Genomic DNA, 20,477 nt, shown 5'->3' on the forward strand with positions numbered 1-20,477 from the left:
TGCTCACTACTACCTGTCATGTTCCGTTCATCAGTGCGTTCATTAAAAAATACTTGAACTGTTCATGGCACTCGATGGTTCGGTGTCTTTCATGCCATCATTTGAAAAAAAGGCTTGTCATGTATCTGCAGTGTGGTGGTTAACACATCTGCCCAACGTGTGGAAGGTCCTCGGCTTGAAACCAAGCACAAACCACTTTGGCTTCTTACAGAGGGGAACCCTGACAACTTGCCTGTGATTTCCACCGTATTATCCACCCCTCTGGAACTCGGATTGAAACCTCTGATAAAAAGTGCCGAACAAACGAAAAAGTCTCACAAACCCTTGATGACAATGTCTTGAGTTGATGTGTGGTTCAAAATCTGAATCAAATCAGTTTTTAATTGAGTTATGGTGGTCCTACACTCTCTGCAACAGCAGAAGTGAAGTTCTGCCAAGGCTTCATGAAATACTGCCATTATTTTCACAGCTCAGTAGGTGGCACTCTAAAAATTGACATGAGGCTTCACTGACATGTTTGTTCAAATCAGAAGAAGTGTGCCATCTGAAAATTAAGGCTGGTATGTTGAGCTGGTTCTCTTCTTTGAGATGATATATCCAGTTGCTGAGAACAGGCGTTCATTTGCCTTCCACCAAGAAAGGAGACTCTCAGTCTTCAGAAGAGGCTGCCCTACAAAGTATATCGGCACCTGTAACGGTATAACAAATGAAAACAAATATTTTGACAACATTGGGATAACAAATGTTAAAAAAAAACACTTATTCATATAAATACAACTTCCCTCATTTGCCATTGCATGATTTTGAGCATCCAGTGAGTGATAGAGTGAATAATGGCAGACATGAGATACAGTACGACTGTGCTTTCCTGTTGTCCATATATATGTGAAAGGATATAACTTAATGGCGACGAGGCATGGCTTCACGTTGTGCTTAACCGGTGTAGAGTTGGCGTTAGGGTTAGCCTAACCTAACCCTCATCACTAGCAAGGCGTGTTAAGGCAAGAACGCGAAGCACACTGGTAAGCTGATTGTTGTGACATGAATAAAGACACTGGCATCACGCAAGCCTGCAATCTACATATACCCATCCCGCCTTTTCACAACAAAAAAAAGTGTGTGTATTTGTGCAGTTACGGTAGCGACACCGAAAGCTCCAGTGAAGTGTTGAATGTGTCGAAATGTTTGTTGTGTTTTCTGAGATGACCGATAACAATGTGCTGTGTACTGAAATAAATAGACTTTATGTATTGTAAGAATATGGCTTCAACGTCTTTTACAAATAAATACACACATTGTCATATAATAACATGCATATTTTAAAAAATATATAAAAAGTACCACAAGGGGTTAGTGGAATCTTTCATTGGATTCACATTCAGGATGCCTGGCTAATATACATGTTTTTTTGTTTTGTTTTTTTAATAGAATTCTGAAGTAAAGTGGTGGGATTCGATTAAAAAAATTGAGTTAATGACAGAATTTGTGATGAATTAATCTCAATTAATCACTGTTTAATGGTATAAGAATATTTGCCACAAGAAGCCACATTTTTCAATTTGGATGAATTTGGTATATTACTGAAATGAATGATGGAGCCATACATACATTTAAACAACAAAATATTGTTTATTTTCAGTTTGACAATAGCACAATAAATCATGATGGTGTCAATAAGTTTTTATATCACCTTTTTGAAAAAAAAGCTCTTTTAATGTCTTGAAAATATTTGTAGTGTAGTAGTGGAAACCCTGGCCATTGTGTAGTGAAAAACCTCCCTGAACAAAAGCAAACACGTGCTTTTGTTTGCTTTTGTTCAGGGATTCCTCCATGTTTGTTGTTGTTGTTGTTGTTGTTGTTGTTATCATCCTAGCTGCCACGTGTCTTGTCCATCAATGTGATCAGTGGACCAGGAACTCCTGCACTTACAAAGGTTCCCTGTTGTCTGGAGAGCAAACTGTTAAATTAAAAAAAATAAATAAATAAAGTTGTAATTAATTGTAATGATGTTGTAATTAATTAATCGTAATTGATTCGTCAAAGTCCCACCATTTATATATATATATATATATATATATATATATATATATATATATATATATTGTCTTCGCCATGGAGGAGCCTGAATGTCTAGCCTTAATGGTAAAAGTATTTCTAGATTTGTTTATTATCTAGATTTTATATTTATGTAGATGTATGTTTCCCCAAATTCATATGGCATTGGTGGAAATTAAATTATTCATAATTATATTTATAGGGTAATGACATGGAACCTCTGACCACATCATCAGATCCCAGTGATAAAGAACCATATTTCATATGTCAAATGCCACGTCTGCCCCGTTTTTTTGTTTTTTTTTTGTCAACAAAAAGGAATGGCTTGACTTAAGGAAAACTCAAAAAGGACGAGGCTTTACTGGGCTGCAATGGACTGATGTCGTTTCGAAAGGAATTATAACAGTCCATCCACACTGCAGCTTTACATTTAAACAGCACTCATCAAAAACATTACATTCCCCTAAAACCAGTTCACTTTTTAAATGCTTTGGTTATTGCCGATTTGAGGATTTCTGAGGATTGCCCTGTCACCTTCACCATCGACATAAAAGATGAGCACACCCTGAAAGCTGATGTGGTGAGGTGTGCCATATTTCCTGCAGGCATTCCAAACAGTTTTCCTAAGGCTGTATGTAACTCAAGCAGTGAGGAGGCCTGTCATGTTCATTTGTGATGGCTCTCTTGTTTCACTGTATTCCATCTCATTCATCTCCTGTGGGATGGCATTACAAGAACTTTTACAAAAGTACTATGAAGTGGACGCTGGCCAATTCCAAAGTGAAAACTCACTAGCATAATAATCAAGAGCATCCTTTCACTAACCCCTTGTGGTATTTTTAATATATATATATATAATCATTTCCAAGCCTTGTCTCCTTCCATTCTAATTCAAATGAATTTCAAGGTATAATTTAATTGAGAAAATTTAAAAACATTGGAAAAATGATGTCATTGTATACAGTAGTTCACCAAATCAGTGTCAATTCAGTCTGTCAGGTAGGTGGCTGCAGGGATTTTTTTTATGTCCAGCAGATGTTGGCATTCAGTGACAGTATCAACACAGTGTGTCATTGTGTGGAAACGCTTGATGCGTTTCCACACAATGATCACTACACCTTGTGTGTTTGTTCGCTGGTGAGTGTACCTAAAATTCTGTGCTTAGAGTAAAGTTACATATCGGTTATAGCTGTACAATTAGTCATTTGTGATTTCCTAAACGTATTTAGAGTGAGCTAAAGGTGCAATGGCAGTGCGAGTGTCACGGCTCAGACAATGTGGAGAAGCCAAGCGCAGGAAGTATAGAAAGGCTGATACCAATATGCCCACAAAGAGTCCAAGACAAGAGCCAACACAAATGGGGCCTGGCCCGAGTCCAAACAAATAACTAAGAGGAACTCCAACGGAGCAAGCTCAACCGAAATCCAGGGAGCATCAAAAGAGTCCAGAAACACACTGACAACAGGTCGGGCACGAGTGACAAGGAACTAAGAAACAAGAAAACATCAAATAGAATAAACTTACAAAAATTCTCAGGCACAAAGGCAAAAAAAAAAAGTCAATCCAGGAAGAAAAAAAATATGTGGAAGTAAAAGGCCAAAATGTTCAGAACAGGAGTCCAAAAGCAAACCACCATGTAGAAACATTCACAATGTGGAGCTGCATCAACCTCCAGCTTCTCCTTTAGAGGTGGAGGTTCATCAGTGAGAAATTGATTGCAGCTGCTGATCGCGCCCGACACTGTCAAGAGAGTTAAAGACACACACACAGGAGCAGGAAGTAGCTGACAAAATAAAAGCATGGTGTGAGGGGCCATGACAGTGAGAGCAGCTGAATGAATGACAATATTGAAACTTTTGATAGTCATATTTATTGTAATTATTTAGAGTATAACCTATACTTTTAGCAGTGAAAACAAAAATCAAGTCTTTTACAGAACAAACAGCAGCAAGAACAAACAATAGTGCAAATAGTGCAATGCTGAGAATCATAAAACAGAAACACAACTATACCAAACTGGGAAATTAACTGCAGTGACAATGGTTTGGTAACACAAATATTTTCAGCCACACAAACAAAATAAATTATTTTCGTAACTCTAGATATTATGATAAATAAAATAACAAATTAAATAAAAAATGCTGCATAAAGTGCTTCAGTAGTGGTAGTAAGACATTTAGGAATTTCACTCATCAACATTGCTATCCCACAAACCAATGACTGTACCTCATGTGGAGAAGCTTCTCAAACTTGAGCTCTGACGGCGTGTTTCTCTTTGGAGGGAGAATCAGTTCTCCCAAGGCTAAATAGACCTTATACTGGGGCAACGGAGGGAGTGGCTGCATTAAGTTTGAGAGACATTTTTTTATCAATGGAAATTGATTCAGAATGCCTCAACCTGTTTCTTCTTTGATTTGAGGTATGAAGCTTCTTTGTTCTCTGCAAAGCCAAAGAACTCCTCCTCTCTGCTGGTAGACAGTTGCTGTGTGGTGGTGGTGGCAGCAGACTTGCCTTCACCAGATCCCTCCGCTTCGGATCATGCAGCCAACGAAGCTTGAATTTTGGTAGCGTCACAGCACCAGGACAGAATCCTCACTTCCGAGGACACGTGCAAACCTTGTTTTGATGGCCTACAATGACACATGACAAGAAAAAGTAACTATTCAATATTCCATGAGACAGTAGGCATTGTTTAAAAATGCACTAAACATCAGCAGCATGCCATAATTTTATACAGAATCTATTTTAATTAGGCGTGGGACTTTAACGAGTTAATTACAATTAATTAATTACAACTTATTATTATGATTAACTAATTACAACAAAAACATAATTAAATTGAATTGAATTGAACAGTTTGCTCTCCAGACAACAGGGAACCAAAAGCAAACAAAAGCATCTGATTGCTTTTGTTGAGGAATGTTTTTCTCTAACAATGGCCAGGGTTTCCACTACTCTGGATGTACTTGAAATTCTTATAAAATTGAAATTTTTATACAAATATTTTCATGACATTAAAAGAGCTTTAGTTTAAATAAGGTGGTATAAAAACTTGAATATCGCCACCATCGTGATTTATTGTGCTATTGTCAAACTGATGTAAAATAAACAATATTTTGTTGTTTAAATGTATGTATCGGTCCATATGGGTCCAATTGAAGGATGTGGCTTCTTGTGGCAAATATTCTTGTATGATTAAACTGCGATTAATTGGGACTAATTAATCAGAAATTATCCAAATAATAAGATTCTTTTTTAAATCGAATCCCACCCAAAATTATTTTATAATATCCACATCACAGACACTGGCATCTGTGATACAGTATTTTCCGATTTTCACTTCTTCCATTTGTTTCAGTTTGCCAAACACCAACCTCCCTCTACCTTTAACCAGGACACTGTTCCTGAACTCCTGCTTCTGCTATCAACTTTGGAACACAGACCTGACTTTACTTGAGCTTTTTGTCATGTCCATGTTCAGCACTTTTATTTTGTTGTTCCCCAGTTGTGTGTTTTTCTGTTTCCTCTCCTGCTTTCCTGCAGCTTCACAGCTACACAGCTGGGACCAATTTTGCAATCAAACCTCGCTGATTTCAACACCTTGGCTCCAGACTGTGTTGGCAGAAGGTCACTTCACATCCACAGGTAATGATCTTCCTCTTGTGCCATTGCTTTCCTATGTGATTGATAGATTTGGCTTGTGTCAGTTGATCAGTCGAGGCCTCATTTAATAGCTCATTGCTGACATCTGCTGGTCATTGGATGTAACCCAGATGTTATGTGGTTAACTGTCCGTTGATTTGTCAGTTGTATGTTCAGTTACTTGATGTGCTTGTGTAACTTGGACATATTCAATCATTTTCACTGTGTTGGGGCTCAGTCGATTCCTTTTTTCGGATATGATTTCCCATGCCTTTGAGAAAATCTTCTCGCAGGGAGAGAAGCAGGCGTGCAAAGGAACCAAATTGCCAACTGGTAAAGGTGTGGATATGTGGTTTTGTGGTCCTTCCAAAACAACAGTGGGTCCTCATTTCTTGAAATGTATTTTTGGATGAGGTACCGTTGCACTTCCACAATAGCCTCAGCTTCAGCATTGGACACGCCCCGACTCTCATTTACCGACGTGTCAAATAGACTCCACAGGTTCCCACCACCTAAAAAAAAGACAGCACTTCATGATAGTATTATAGTAAACATGAAAACAGATATAAAATGTTGATTGTGCTGCCGCATTTTCATCCTTCACTTGAGGCCTTTGTGGAGGAATTGATGGCAGAGAGATTATGTTGGCGCACTCCGTTTTCAGTCTTTCTACGGCCTCATTTGCTCTCAACTCACTGTGGAATCCAAGTACTTTCAACCGTGGATCCAGCAGTGTTGCCAGTGTCATTACACTGGCAGTCTCTAGTTTGGCCAGATGATCCCTCAGCCTTACTTTTAAAATGTCTGTCAACATTTTTGGTGTTTCTGTGGTCACATTAGAAGCTTCGCAGTTCACTGCATGCAGAAGCATTTTCATCTGTGGTATCACTTTAGACCCGACACCCGTTTCTCCTCTAACAGCTTAACAGTGGCCTGGTGGAATGGGCCAAGCACTTTAATGATTTCTTCAATTGTTTTGAAGTCACTGGATGTGAGTTGTGACAGTAAAGCAAGGGCAGCCCCCATGGCTTCCCGCTGCTCAAAGACACGCTGGAGCATAAGCAGTGTGCTGTTCCAGCGTGTTTCTACCTCCATTAGCAACTTATGTTTTGGTCTTCCCATGGACTCTTGCATGTGGCCAAGGCGTTCTTTAGCAGTTGTGGAGGTCCGGAAGTAGGCCACAATTTTTCTGGTTTTTGCTCTTATTTCAGACAATATGGGGACCTGGTCAAATGACTTTCGCACAATCAAATTAAGGGAATGTGCAACACATATGCTTTGCCTTACACCAAGAGTGTGTGCACAGGCTATCATATTGGATGCCGCATCTGTGACCAGGCATTTGACCTAATCTTTTATTCCCCATTCTGCCATAATTTTTGTCTTTGCCTGGGCTAAGTTCTCTGCTGTGTGGCTCTGTGGAAAGTGTTCCACTCCCAGCAGGATGGTGTTCAGAGTGTCCTCCTCAGTAATAAAGTGACACGTCACACCAAGATAGGCCTCCATGTCCATAGAGGTCCACATGTCTGCAGTCAGACTGCAAGCTTTAGCTTTCTGGACCTCTTCTTTTGCCTTCTGCATTTCGGCATGGAATCTCTCCTCGACCATTGCCTTTAGAGCCTGGAAAATAAAATAAACAATAATGCCTCAGATTTATATAGCGCTTTTCATGACACTCAAAGCACCTCAGAGTTCATTCACACGAGGCGAGGGAGATTAGGTCTAACCCAATGACACTATGAAAGCAACTTGGTGGGAGCGGGATTTGAACCGCCAACCCTGCAGTCATTGGACAACCTGCTCAACCACCTGATCTACTGCTGCCCACTACTATGGCACCTGTCATTTACCATACAACAAACAGCATAAATTATGGATATACAATACTCACCTGTCTAGTTGGAATAATATAGGTAGGCTCGAGGAGATCCAGGAGGCTCCTAAATCCCTGATCTTCCACCAGTGTGAAAGGCTGGGAATCCTTCACAACCATGGCAACCGAAGCCTGATCCACAGCATGTTTCCTGGTACCTACACAGACACATTACATTCGATCATGTTGTTATGTTTCGGCCACAGTGAGGGACATGGCATTTTAAATGATTGTGGGTTATTACTTGGCGCGGGTTGTGCACGTTCATTTTCATTCAAGGCTCGGTACTGCCTCAACATGCATGTGGTGTTGTTTGTGTAACTCAGCTCCTTCGAGAAGAGCAAGCACTTCACCTGAAACCAAAAGATTGTTTGAAGAATGAGTGTTGGGGGTGTGGGGGTTAAAATTTCTATCTACATATATGTTATAATGTATTATTATTATATCATGTGTCACAAACATAGTGTACAGAAGGCTCCCTTTAAGATGACGTCACACGTTGCGTGGCAGTTTTGACATGCGCAGTAGTGGTTGAAGTTCGCTCTGAGAGTAGTTGGCTGCCGCTCGTCCTCCTGGGTTTTTTGTCTTAAGTTAAGTAAGTGTTTGTTTTCACCATAGTTGCCTTTCAGTGTTTGGTTAGTCCGTAGTTGTGTGCGTTGCCTTGTGTGCATTTGATATAGTAGTAGTAGTCCGTCGTCGACGAAGGACGCTCCAGCAATTAGCCACCGCCCTTTGCGGCGTGTTAAGTGGTCACGTGATCCAATGGACCGTGTGCGGGTAGTGGCGTTTGTCCACCACACGATGGTGCCCGTTCCCACGGAATGAGAATCGGTTTCTTTGACATGTTTTGTCCATTAAGGTGTGACCATTGTATTGTAATTTGTATAATTTTGTATAATTGTCTTCTGTGTGTTATTTCACAGAAACTATATATATATATACATATATATATATATCAAGAACTTGGACAAATAAACCACACAGTTTACACATCTCTTGAACTCCTGTGCTCTGACCGGCCAACCATCGTGGATTCTTTATCAGTTATCCGAACCAGCATCATCATCGTCCTTCCTCCTCAACATTAAGTGGTCCTTCGAGCCGGATAAAGAATCTACGATGGACCCTAGAGAGATGTACCCGGACGTGCGGCCAAAGCGAAGACCACAACGTCCAGCGAGATTCCAGGACTTCCAAGTGGACTACATTGGCAGTCGGCAAGAAGACCGTCCTCCACCAGGCAAGCCTACACCTCAATCATGGGAGACCCCAACCCAGAGGAGACAAGTATCACCGCCTTACTACGGACGCTACCATGAGGATGCGGCTCATTATGAGATGCCTCCGCTTGCTTCAGTTCGCTTCCAGGACAGTGAGCTTTACAGCGATTTGTCAGCTTCTCCAGGACCTCCAGACTGGGACCCACATTACGAAGGAAGAAGTAGCTATGACGAGAGCTCCCGACTATATCATACCCAAAGAGCCTTCGAATCAGGTCTGAAGGAGCTACATGAGACACAAAAGGAGATGAAAGAACTACTGGATGTAACCCGTTCCTTGCATGCCGTTATGGGTCAACCTGGAAAGCATGCAGGGAAGAGTAACAGCTTTGAACTATCAGTAGAGGAGGATGAAGGAGACTGGCCTGAACCTCCACCCTGGCCTGAAACCAACTGTAGACCTTCGTCACAGCATGCAAAACCTGAATATTGATGCACATCAGATTCGGCCCCTCCCAGCTCCACCCGCAAATGACTGTGCATCCAGCACCTATGTTCAACACCAGTCTCAGCAGCCCGTCCACAGTTTTGCCCCTCCTCCTCCAGTAGATCAGGTCTACAGAGGACCCCCCCCCCCAACAATTCCAAAATTCATCCAACCAGACCCCAGTGAGTTCTCTCGACTACATATTGCTCTGGAGAACCTACTTCCTCCAACAGCCTCTGAGCTCTTCAACTATCAAGTTCTGCTCGACCATCTGAAGCTGGAAGAAGCCAAGCTGATTGCGGACGCCTACTTGAATTCCCCAAACCCCTACACTGAGATCATGGCAGCTCTCCATGACAAGTTTGGACAACCTCACCAGCTGGCACTTCGGACAATAGCCACAGTTCTTGAAGCTCCAGAAGTCAGGTGTGGAGATAGCACAGCCTTTCAGAAGTTTTCCCTCCAGATTCAGTCCTTGGTGGGTCTTCTACAGACACTAGGTACAGAAGGGGAAGTTGAACTCAAGTGTGGTTCTCACGTTGCTAGGCTGTTGAGTAAGCTTCCCCCAGAACTGCGGGCAGACTTTCGCCGCCACCATTACAATTCCATAACTAGTCACACCTTGACTGACTTAGCTGAGTGGCTTCGGTATGAATCCTGGTGTCAGGGATATGATAGTCATGTCGCTGTGCGTAGTGGTAAGGAGAGGTTCACCACCAAAGGGGAGGGTCGTGCAGGAAGGCAGACAGTAACTGTTTTACACGAAAAGGACAATGAAAGGACAATGCTGCTCGCAGAAGCAGCAAAATGTCTGAACATGAACGGCAGTCCAGAAAACCTCCCTCTCCGAACAGTTCGCCACGATGTCCAGGTATTGCATGGACAAACTGTGTCATTCCAAGTTTCCTCAGTGGATCGTCCATCCATACAGCTAACAACCTCAGCCTTGCCCCATACACCTATCCAATGGAACGTCTCCAACGGAAGTTTAAGCACATGCATGGTCTTCCGATCCCGGCCTTTAAGAATGCTACCCCCTTCCTGCTGATTGGTTCTGATCAACCTCACCTTATAACACCGGTTGAGCCAGTCAGGCTGGGCCCCCCCGGGGGGCCAGCTGCTGTACATACAAGGCTGGGCTGGACTCTTGAAGGTCCCGTTCGAGATACGGGGGGGCTATCTCACAGTACGCAGTGCCTCTTGACCACCTCCCCACCACACCTGGATGAGATTTTCCAGCATGTTGAGAGACTCTGGAAACTGGATGTCGTACCCCAACACCCTGAGAGAGAAGTGACTCGCTCCAAGCTTGATAATCATACTGTTGCACTGCTTAAGTCCAGAACTGCCAGGGTAGAGGTGGATGGTATTTTCAGATATGCAACTCCATTACTGCGTCATGAGAAAATGCCACTGCTACATGCCCCAAAGGAGTCCGTCATGCCATTGTTGCACAGTACGGAACGTCGGCTCCTCAGAGAACCTCAGAAAGCCAAAGATTACTGTGCAGAAATGCAGAAGCTCATCACGTCTGGCGCCGTGCAAGAAGTGAAAGAAGCGAAACCGCCAGAGGAGTGCTGGTACATTCCCCACCACCTTGTGCACCATAATGGGAACAATCGTTTGGTCTTCAACTGCTCCCATTCCTACCTCGGACAGACACTGAACCAACATCTGCTGTCTGGTCCAACCCTTGGTGCTTCGCTCCTTGGGGTTTTACTGAGGTTCCGAGAGCACCCTGTGGCCATCAGCGGGGACATCAAAGGGATGTTCCACCAAGTGCGCTTGCTCAACAACAGACAACAGAGTGAACTCCTTTCTTCTGGGGGCTTTGAACTCCTCCTTTGAACTTCCTGCAGAACTCCTACAAGAGTGGTGTAGCTGGGAAGCGGAACTGGACCTACTGTGCCACATCACCTTTCCTAGGCCATACCTTCCGAAGGATGTCAGTCACAAGGGTGTGACATATGAAGTCCATATATTCGCTGACGCTTCTGATCGAGCCTATGGCGCTGTGGCGTATTTGAGAACTGAGGATAGCCAAGGCCAACGGCACCTGTCCTTCATCCTAGCCTGCTCACGCGTGGCCCCAAAGCGCCTTCAGTCCATCCCGCGCTTGGAGCTTTGTGCAGCACTTGTAGCGGCTCAACTAGCCAGTGTCCTGAAGAATGAGCTATATAATATCCGAACCAGCATCATAATCTTCCTTCCTCCTCACCACATAGAGACCTGTGCTTCATTATACCTGTCTGTTATACCTTTGTGGGAGATATGTTCTTCGCTTCTTGGGTGGCTCCATCGTCACTCTCTGTCAGTCGAAGTAGCACAGCAGTGATCAAAGACTCTTCCTGGTTTTTCTGTGCCTATTTAAGGAGCGCGAATCATGACGCGAGCCAGTTACGTGATCGCTGAAAATGGGGCCTCATTTGCCTTCGGTCTTGTGATATGAGGAAAAAACGAGACGGGCCTCGATACGGGCTCCATTTAATCATCAGCGGAATGGGTCCCAGCTGTGTGTCGCCATTAAGCTGAAGAAGGACAGATGAAGACGCGGAAGCGGGGAGACAGGAAGTAAAACAATAAAAGCACAAACGAACACGAAACCTAACAGTACACCCCCTTCGAGGAGGGCCTCTAGGCACTTTTCCAGCCTTGTCTGGGTGGGTGCCGTGAAACTTGAGATTAAGTCTTGGTCGAGGATGAGGGAGCGGGAGATCCAGTATTGCTCCTCAGGGCCAGTCAATCGCGTATCGCTTTGATGGCGGCGCCTTGTCAGGCAGCGGCTACTGAGGCTCCCGGTAACAAAGCCAAATGTATGTATAATACAATGAAAATGAAACAATCAACGAACGAACGAACAAACAGTGGAAACGGCGCAATGCGTTTATTAGGATATGACCGGCAAACGATCATTAATCTGAGGGATTTCAACGGCTTTTATCCCGTTAGGGCAGAGACACGGACGACCCTACACGACCTCGGTCTGTTCCACCGGTCGGATCCAAGGATCTACAGCATAGCGAAGCCCCGCCAGTCAGATTCAGAGTCCTACAGCACAGCGAAGCCCCTCCCCAGCAGCAGGGATCATCATCACGGGGGACATCGGAGGCGGTGCGAGAGGAAGCAGAAGCGCGGTTGCCGCGGCGGAATTAAGGCTAAGATAAATGCTAACCCGTTCCGCTCGCCGCTCCCGTCGGTCCTGCTCTCTAATGTGCGCTCGCTGGACTATTTGAAACTGGACTTGAACACCCGAAGGGAGACACGGAACTGTTGCGTGCTGATCCTCACGGAGACGTGGCTCAACTCTTCTGTCCCGGACACCGCCATTAGCCTGGAAGGGCTAACAGCGTTCAGGGCGGACAGGAACAACGTGCTCACAGGTAAAACCCGGGGAGGGGGTGTCTGCATCTACATCAACAACAACTGGTGTATCAACACAACTCCGGTCTCCAGTCACTGCTGTGTGGACATAGAGTTTCTGATTGTGAAATGTAGACCCTTCTACTTGCCACGTGAGTTCACCAGCGTCACAGTGGTGGCCCTGTACATCCCTCCAAGCGCTGACTGCAAACAGGCCCTGAGTGTCCTCCATCAAGCCATCAGCGACGTGCAGTCCACACACCCAGAGAGTGTCTTCATTGTGGCAGGGGACTTTAACCAGGCCAATATGAAGACTGTGCTTCCAGCCTTTCACCAGCATGTGGACTTCGCTACTCGTGGGGAGAACACCCTGGACCTGGTCTACACCAACATCAAGAAGGCGTACAGAGCTGTCCCTCGTCCTCACCTCGGCTCCTCAGATCATCTCTCTGTGTTGCTGGTCCCTGCATACCAGCCCCTGCTCATGAGAGAGAAACCAGCAGTGAGGACAGTGAGAGTGTGGCCAGAGGGAACCATATCAGCCCTTCAGGACTGTTTCGAGCGTACTGACTGGAGCATGTTCAAGGATGCTGCTACGGACTGCAATCAGCAAACAGACGTGGGGGAGTATGCGACCATCGTCACTCGGGCCAATCAGAAGCCTTGGATGACGAAAGAGGTGCGTGATAGACTGAGGGAGCGAAATGCTGCGTTCAAATCTGGAGATGGAACGGCACTCAGATCAGCCAGGGCGAATCTGAACCGTGAAATCCGGGCAGCGAAGCGCACCCACAGTCGGAAGGTCCAAGGCTTCTTTCAGAATGCCAGCAACACCAGACAACTGTGGCAGGGCATCCAGACGGTCACAGGCTATAAAGCCTCTCCCCCTCCTTGCCGTGACGACATCAGCTTCCTCAATGAGCTGAATAACTTCTTTGGAAGGTTTGAAGCTCTCAATACCAACCCTGCGAGGAAAGCTGCCCCCCACTCTGACGAACAGACGCTCAGACTGGACACCGCTACGGTGCAGAGAACTCTGAGGAAGGTGAACGCAAGTAAAGCTGCAGGCCCTGACAACATTCCTGGACGACTGATTAAGGAATGTGCTGACCAGCTGTCCCAAGTGCTCACGGACATCTTCAACACCTCTCTGACCCAGGCGGTCGTCCCTCCATGTTTCAAGTCGGCCATAATTATTCCTGTGCCCAAGAAACCGACCACCACGTGTCTGAACGACTTTCGCCCCGTTGCACTAACATCCACCATCATGAAGTGCTTCAAGAGGGTGGTTGAGGACCACATCGTCTCCATACTCCCCGCATCATTCGACCCGTTCCAGTTTGCGTACCAGCCGAACCGCTCCACGGAGGACGCCATCTCCACTGCTCTCCACCTGAGCCTGGAGCACCTAGAGAAGAAGAACACTCTGGTTCGGATGCTGTTCCTGGACTTCAGCTCAGCTTTTAATACCATCATCCCACAGGACCTGGTACATAAATTGGAGCAACTAGGAGTGGAGACCTCCATGTGCAACTGGCTGCTGGACTTTCTCACCAACAGAACCCAGTCTGTCCGAGTAGGAGGTAACACGTCAAGTGTTATCTCCCAGAACATCGGCTCCCCTCAGGGATGTGTCCTCAGCCCACTGCTGTTCACTCTGCTGACCCACGACTGTCGCCCCAAGTATAGCAGCAACCACATCCTGAAGTACGCGGACGACACAATGGTTGTGGGTCTCATCCAGGACAATGATGAACTGGCCTACAGGGAGGAGGTGCAACATCTGGTGGACTGGTGTGAGACGAACAATCTGGCCCTGAATCTCGACAAGACGAAGGAGATTGTCGTGGACTTCGGGAGATCAAGACACAGCCATGCCCCTCTTTACATCAACGACAGGGCTGTGGAAATGGTGAGTACAACCAAATACCTGGGTGTGCACATCACAGACGATCTTAGCTGGTCACTCCACACCTCCTCCCTGGCAAAGAAGGCACAGCAGCGTCTGCACTTCCTGACCACCTTCTACAGAGGGACAATCGAGAGCCTGCTGACCAGCTGCATCTCCGTCTGGTCTGGGAGCTGCAGTGCATCAGACTGGAAGTCTCTGCAGAGGGTGGTGAGGACAGCGGAGAAAATCACCGGGACCCCGCTCCCTGCCATCAAGGATATAGCAGATGTTCGCTGCTTATCCAGGGCACAAAGGATCATCGCGGACTCTACTCATGCAAACTATGCACTGTTCTCCCTCCTGCCATCTGGCAGACGGTTCCGCAGCATCCGATGCAGAACCACCAGATTCAGGAACAAGGGAAACAAAGTGTGCCATCTTAGAAAATCTATCCACAATGGTCATAACCGTTGTCATACCTGCAGACGGGGGCAAGCGCTTGACAAAATCGACGGCAATGTGTGACCAAGGTCGGCCAGGAAGAGGCAGAGGCAGAGGTTGTAAGAGACCAGCTGGAGGACGATGTGAGGATTTGGAACGATCCAACGATACAGGTCTCAGGAACAATGGTCTCCATTTTCTCTTGGGAGAGAGGATTCTCATGGAGTCTGGACAGAGCATCGGGTTTAGCATTCTGGCTGCCTGGGCGGTAGGTTATGGAAAACCTAAATCTTCCCAGAAAAAGAGCCCAACGAGCCTGACGAGAGTTGAGCCGTCTGGCGGACTGGAGGTACAGAAGGTTTTTATGGTCTGTGAATACCAAAAAAGGGGTTTGAGCCCCCTCTAACCAGTGCCTCCACTCCTGTAGTGCAGCCACAACGGCCAAGAGCTCAGGGTTGCCAATATCATAATTTCTTTCCGCACTTGACAATCCTCGGGAAAAGAAAGCACATGGGTGTACCTTTTGGTCAGACGGATCCCTTTGTGACAGGATAGCGCCGATTCCTGAATCTGAAGCGTCTACCTCCAGGATAAACTGCCGGGAAGGGTAAGAATGACGCAGGATCGGAGCAGAGGAAAACAGAGTCCGGAGCTTGTTGAAAGACTCCTCAGCCTCAGGAGTCCAGACGAAAATCATCTCAGTGGAGGTGAGCGCCGTCAGTAGAGCAGCAACCTTGCTGTAATCTCGGATGATGCGTCTGTAAAAGTTAGCGAAGCCCAAGAACTGTTGGAGTTGCTTACGGTTGTTCGGTGTCTTCCAGATTACCACAGCTTCGATTTTTGCAGGATCAGGAAGAAGGCGTCCCTCTCCCAATATGAATCCCCGGAAGCTGACCTGTTTCATGTGAAACTCAGACTTCTCGGCTTTGCAATAGAGTCTATTTTCCAGAAGTCTTTGTAGGACCAGCCGCACATGCTCCTTGTGTTCCTCCTCCACCCTTGAGAAGATCAGTATGTCGTCCAAGTAGACGTATAGAAAATGATTAATCATATCTCTGAGGATGTCATTTACAAGTGCTTGGAATACGGCAGGAGCGTTAGTTAACCCGAATGGCATGACACAATATTCGAAATGACCCAGAGGCATCTTAAAAGCGGTCTTCCACTCGTCTCCCTCTCTGATGCGAACTAGATGAAAAGCATTGTGTAAGTCAAGTTTCGAAAAAATAGTTGCCTGGTTTAGGGGCTCTAAAGCAGGGTCGATGAGCAGAAGTGGGTATTTATTTTTAACATGGATCTGGTTCAAGCCGCGATAGTCATTGCATGGACGAAGAGAGTTGTCCTTTTTGCTGACAAAGAAAAACCCCGCACCCAGAGGGGAGGAGGAAGGGCGAATCAAACCAGCTGCTAGGGACTCATTTATATATCTTTCCATTGACTCTCTCTCTGGGCAGACATTATATAGTCTACTCGAGGGGAAAGGAGCCACAGGAATTAGATCGATGGCGCAATCATAAGGGCGGTGAGGGGGAAAAGAGAGAGCTTGGTCCTTATTAAATACCTCCCCAAGATCGTGGTAACAAGTAGGAACCTTTGAGAGATCCGGAGGTGAGGGTGGGGAGGAAGGGGTGGTCTGAAGGGAACCAGGAGCAGACCTAAGGCAATGAGCATGACAGTGGGTGCTCCAGCCAGCAATCTTGGACCGTCTCCAGTCTATCTGCAGATTGTGTGTGGAGAGCCAGGGAAAACCGAGAACGAGTGGAGAAGAAGAAGCAGGGAGAACCAGAAACGAGATCACCTCAGAGTGGTTTCCAGACAGTGTGAGGGTCAGGAGGGAGGTGCGGTGGGTGACTTGTGGGAGCAGACTGCCGTCAATTGCCGAAAGAGAGCGAGGGGAGTCCAACCTGACAAGAGGAACGGATAATGAGTCAGCAAAAGAGGCGTCGATAAAGTTATCATGAGCACCTGAATCTATGAACACCTCGACCGGAGAGTTCGTCTCTCCCTTGCGCAGGGAGGCACAAAAAATTATTCTTCCCACTCTAATAGGTGTTTTACTGACCTTATTTTGGGAGACGAGTGGAAGACGGCAGCCTCTAGGACGGACCGGACAAACACGGATGATGTGACCCGGTTGACCACAATATAAACAAAGGCCCCGAGAGATCCGGAGTTGGCGTTCTTCCAGTGTCAGTCTCATTCTCCCCACCTGCATGGGCTCAGAGTCTTCAAGTCAGGAGGAGACTTCGGGCTGAGGGTTAGTTGTAGGTGGAGAAAACGGAACCGGCAACACCATGTGGTGAGTGGGACGTTTCTCTCTGGAATGCTCTCTGATCCTGTTGTCTATTCCAATAGCTAGGAGGATGAGCTCCTCCAGAGAGTTGGGTTCGTCGCGGAGAGAGAGTTGGTCCTGTATGTTGGAGGCTAGCCCATTAATAAATATGGACATGAGTGCTGGTTCATTCCATCCAGTCTGGGCTGCTAGGATCCTGAAGCGGATCGAATATTCGGATACCGATTCCTTAGGGATGTCTTGAGTGACAGATACTAAGTGCTTGGAAGCGCAAGAGCCACTTTTGAAGGGAGCATCAAAAACTCGACACCTCTCTGAGGAGAATGTGTGGAAATCATTCAGAATGGGAGAGTCTTGACTCGCAAAGAGAAGCTGCCCACTGGCTGGCCTTGTCGCGGAGAAGGTTTATACAGTATACAATCCGGGCTCTGTCTGTCTGGAAAAGTGAGGGTTGAGAGTCAAAGACAGGCGAATATTGAAAAAAGAAGTTCTTACAGAAGCCTGGTTTACCTGCATAAACCTCTGGCGTAGGAATGGTCAGCTCTCGAACATTGAATAGTTGTTGTACTGGGGCAGGAGCAGAAGCAGCGACTGGAGCAGGTAAGGTTGAGTCTGCTCCAGTAGGAGGAGGCGAAGATCGCTCACAATGGGCTGAAATATTCTGCAGCTGCTCCAGGAAACCCTGAGTCACTCTCTCTAAATTAGAGATTCTAGTGCTCTGGGAGCCTACAGCCTTCTGCAAATTCAAAACCATTGCTGAGTCAGTTCAGTGGCTAGACGGTTCTGTCATAGTGTAGTTGTAAGGTGACTCAATTCATATGGTTTTAAATTCGCAGATGACTTGAGACAAGCAAGGTTTCTGTTAATCAAGAAGTTTAATACAAAAATAATACACGAACAAAAACAATGAACTGAGGGCGGCGACACCAAAGTGGAGCGCGGTGGACACAACACCAACGGTGGGGGAATAACCTACAACAGAAAACAGGCGTGAGTTACACTGCACTGTAAAACGGGGACAGCAGAAAACTATGCGCTCGGTAAATACACTCACGAGGCTGAATATAACAAAGGACGCTTGGCAGAAGCGAAAAACAAACACTCTAGGCAAGGAAAAACTAGCAGAAAAGCTCACAGAAAGAGTAAACAAACACTCAAAGAAGCAAATGCGGAGCTGAGGAAAGAGCAAACAGACAGTGGTATAGATGAAGAGAAACAAGAGAGACGCGGAGCAAGAACAAGGAAAGACAAACCAGGGACAAGAGAATCAGAGTAGCAACAAGAGATCATACCACGTATCAGCAGCAGACCATCTAGCGACAACACAGTGGGCAGAAGGGTAGATATCATCGGCGGAATGGGTCCCAGCTGTTTGTCACCATTAAGCTGGAGCAGGACAGACGAAGACACGGAAGCGGGGAGACAGGAAGTACAACAATAAAAGCACAAACGAACACGAAACCTGACATTTTTGTTACTTTAGCACAGAGATTAAAAACATGGAAAAGCATTGTTTTCTTTGTCTCAGAGGATGCATTATTCACGTGTCAGCATTATGTGCTAAATAAGTGTATTATAGATACTGTCATACAAATTCAATCAGTGTTTAACTGATTTTAACACTGGATGTCAAGGGGGACGTGAACTTGCTGCTTTAAATAGCAGCTTCTCGCTTATCATGACAGGTAAACATACTTGGGGTCTCAAGGACACTGTCTCAAGGTGTTGCAATGACTGAAAGGGGTCCCAGGACTTAAACCCAAAATAGCACTTAATAAGTGCTGGTGGACAGAGAGATGGCAGGATGAACACTGACGATCAACTCCTTCATAGGGTTCATAAAGTTAAGGGGTGTGGTGTCCAAGACCTGGACCATCATCTTCCTTGCCAAGACTGTCTTGGGTGGATGTTGGCAGGGAAGATGAACGTTTGAGCTGATGCACGGGAGAGAGTCGCCGAGGCTCTTGGAACTCCAGATCTCCGGCGAGTGTTTCTTTGGGTCTCCCATGTGCACATGAAAAACAACACCTGATTCAAGGTCCAGCTGGGAGATATGGAAGCCCGGACCATTGACCAGCACAGACCGGTGAGCCAGGGGTAGTTACTGCAGTTGCCCGGCTCCCTCTCTCGCCGCTCCCTCCTTCAACTTGTGGTTCATAAGATATATAGAAAATATCTTGTTTTTCTCTTTCTGTGTCCTCGGTTGTTGCTTGTGTTAACATCTTGAATACTAAGCGTATGGTCGGCCACCTATTTTTTATATTAAATGATTTACTGAAAGATTTGTCAAGCAAAACATGCAGTCGTTAATTAAAAACAGAATTTTTGCTGAATGTGGGATTTGAACATTAACAATAAAATCACTTATGGAGGCAGCAACTAGTTCCCAGGATGTAGACACGCTGTATTTAATGAATAATGGTCACACGTGGTGACTTAGCTAATTTATTGGTGAAGCGCTTTGTGGGTGTGAGCTGCATTTTTTTGAATAAAGTTATAGTGTAATTGGTGGTTTGGATTGTTAGATGTCGTTTTTACATTGGCTCACACAGTACCCCAATTTATCTCTTTGTTGTTAATCTAGCTAGGTCTCGACACCATGCAGCACCACTGAGTGACCCCGCTCCTCCGGTGAGCTATGCTGGTTATATGGTTTATGGTTTATATGGTTTATAGATAGTATGTGTTCGGAGGGGTTTGGTCCATGGTATGCCACATGCACACATTGTGGGAAGTTGGGGTGTCCAGAATCGCTCTGTTGGGCTCCGACGTCATCACCACCAAATCTCGAGAGAGAGCCCCGAGAACAGGGGTGGGATCCAGGCACCCCGCAGTTGCTTCTGAACCACTGCGCCAGTGTGACTTCCGCCTGGAAGTGCATTGGAAAGCAATTGCAAAATTCCCATGGAATGTCAGCTTGAGTTCTAGTTTAAATGACAGTTTGAAGTTTGAAATACAATTTGACCTCTGCCATTTGCTTAGAAACACATTAAAAAGGTGAGACATTTCAAGTTGCGCTGCTGCCTGAAGCTGCTGTTTCATTGGATCATTGCAGAGTATTAATCAGCAATTAAAACCATTTGTTAGAAAAAGAAACTACAATAATGAACTTCATTTGCTTGAGGTTTTCCATAGCATGTTGGTTTTACACCAGGCAGGTGAGCAGCGTGTGCGTATTGACTAGCTATATAAGGAACTGACCAAACCTGGGTTAT

General features: G+C 45.8%; 2 protein-coding genes across 3 annotated transcripts; one reads left to right on the plus strand and one right to left on the minus strand.

Moving 5' to 3' along the window:
- Window positions 1–6,208: 6,208 nt before the first annotated feature.
- Window positions 6,209–10,953, minus strand: LOC128750003 (uncharacterized). The gene is made up of 4 exons (XM_053850078.1): window positions 10,928–10,953; window positions 7,815–7,923; window positions 7,589–7,728; window positions 6,209–7,317 (listed from the first exon to the last, which is right to left on the minus strand). The coding sequence occupies exons 1-4, from the start codon at window positions 10,949–10,951 to the stop codon at window positions 7,045–7,047; spliced, it is 546 nt and encodes a 181-aa protein (XP_053706053.1). The 5' UTR covers window positions 10,952–10,953; the 3' UTR covers window positions 6,209–7,044.
- A 135-nt stretch (window positions 10,954–11,088) lies between these two features.
- Window positions 11,089–17,384, plus strand: LOC128749045 (uncharacterized). 2 transcript variants are annotated; one of them, XM_053848206.1, is made up of 2 exons: window positions 11,089–15,676; window positions 15,791–17,384. In XM_053848206.1, exon 1 carries the CDS (start codon window positions 12,036–12,038, stop codon window positions 15,051–15,053), a length of 3,018 nt encoding a protein of 1,005 aa, XP_053704181.1. In that variant the 5' UTR covers window positions 11,089–12,035; the 3' UTR covers window positions 15,054–15,676; window positions 15,791–17,384. The 2 variants fall into 2 exon arrangements, with proteins under 2 accessions (XP_053704181.1, XP_053704179.1); XM_053848204.1 differs by having other exon boundaries at window positions 15,816–17,384.
- The last annotated feature ends 3,093 nt before the right edge of the window (window positions 17,385–20,477 follow it).

Source organism: Synchiropus splendidus, chromosome 18 (assembly GCF_027744825.2).
Source record: "Synchiropus splendidus isolate RoL2022-P1 chromosome 18, RoL_Sspl_1.0, whole genome shotgun sequence".
In the NCBI taxonomy this organism is placed as follows: domain Eukaryota; kingdom Metazoa; phylum Chordata; class Actinopteri; order Syngnathiformes; family Callionymidae; genus Synchiropus; species Synchiropus splendidus.

Bases quoted from the DNA above. Each gene is read 5' to 3' on its own strand.
- LOC128750003 (XM_053850078.1), bottom strand. From the start codon at position 10,951: ATGTTGGTTCAGTGTCTGTCCGAG. The intron at 7,729-7,814 runs GTAATAACCCAC...GTGTCTGTGTAG, and splicing joins ACGTGCACAACCCGCGCCAA to GTACCAGGAAACATGCTGTG. The intron at 7,318-7,588 runs GTGAGTATTGTA...TTTATTTTCCAG, and splicing joins ATATTATTCCAACTAGACAG to GCTCTAAAGGCAATGGTCGA.
- LOC128749045 (XM_053848206.1), top strand. From the start codon at position 12,036: ATGGCGGCGCCTTGTCAGGCAGCGGCTACTGAGGCTCCCGGTAACAAA.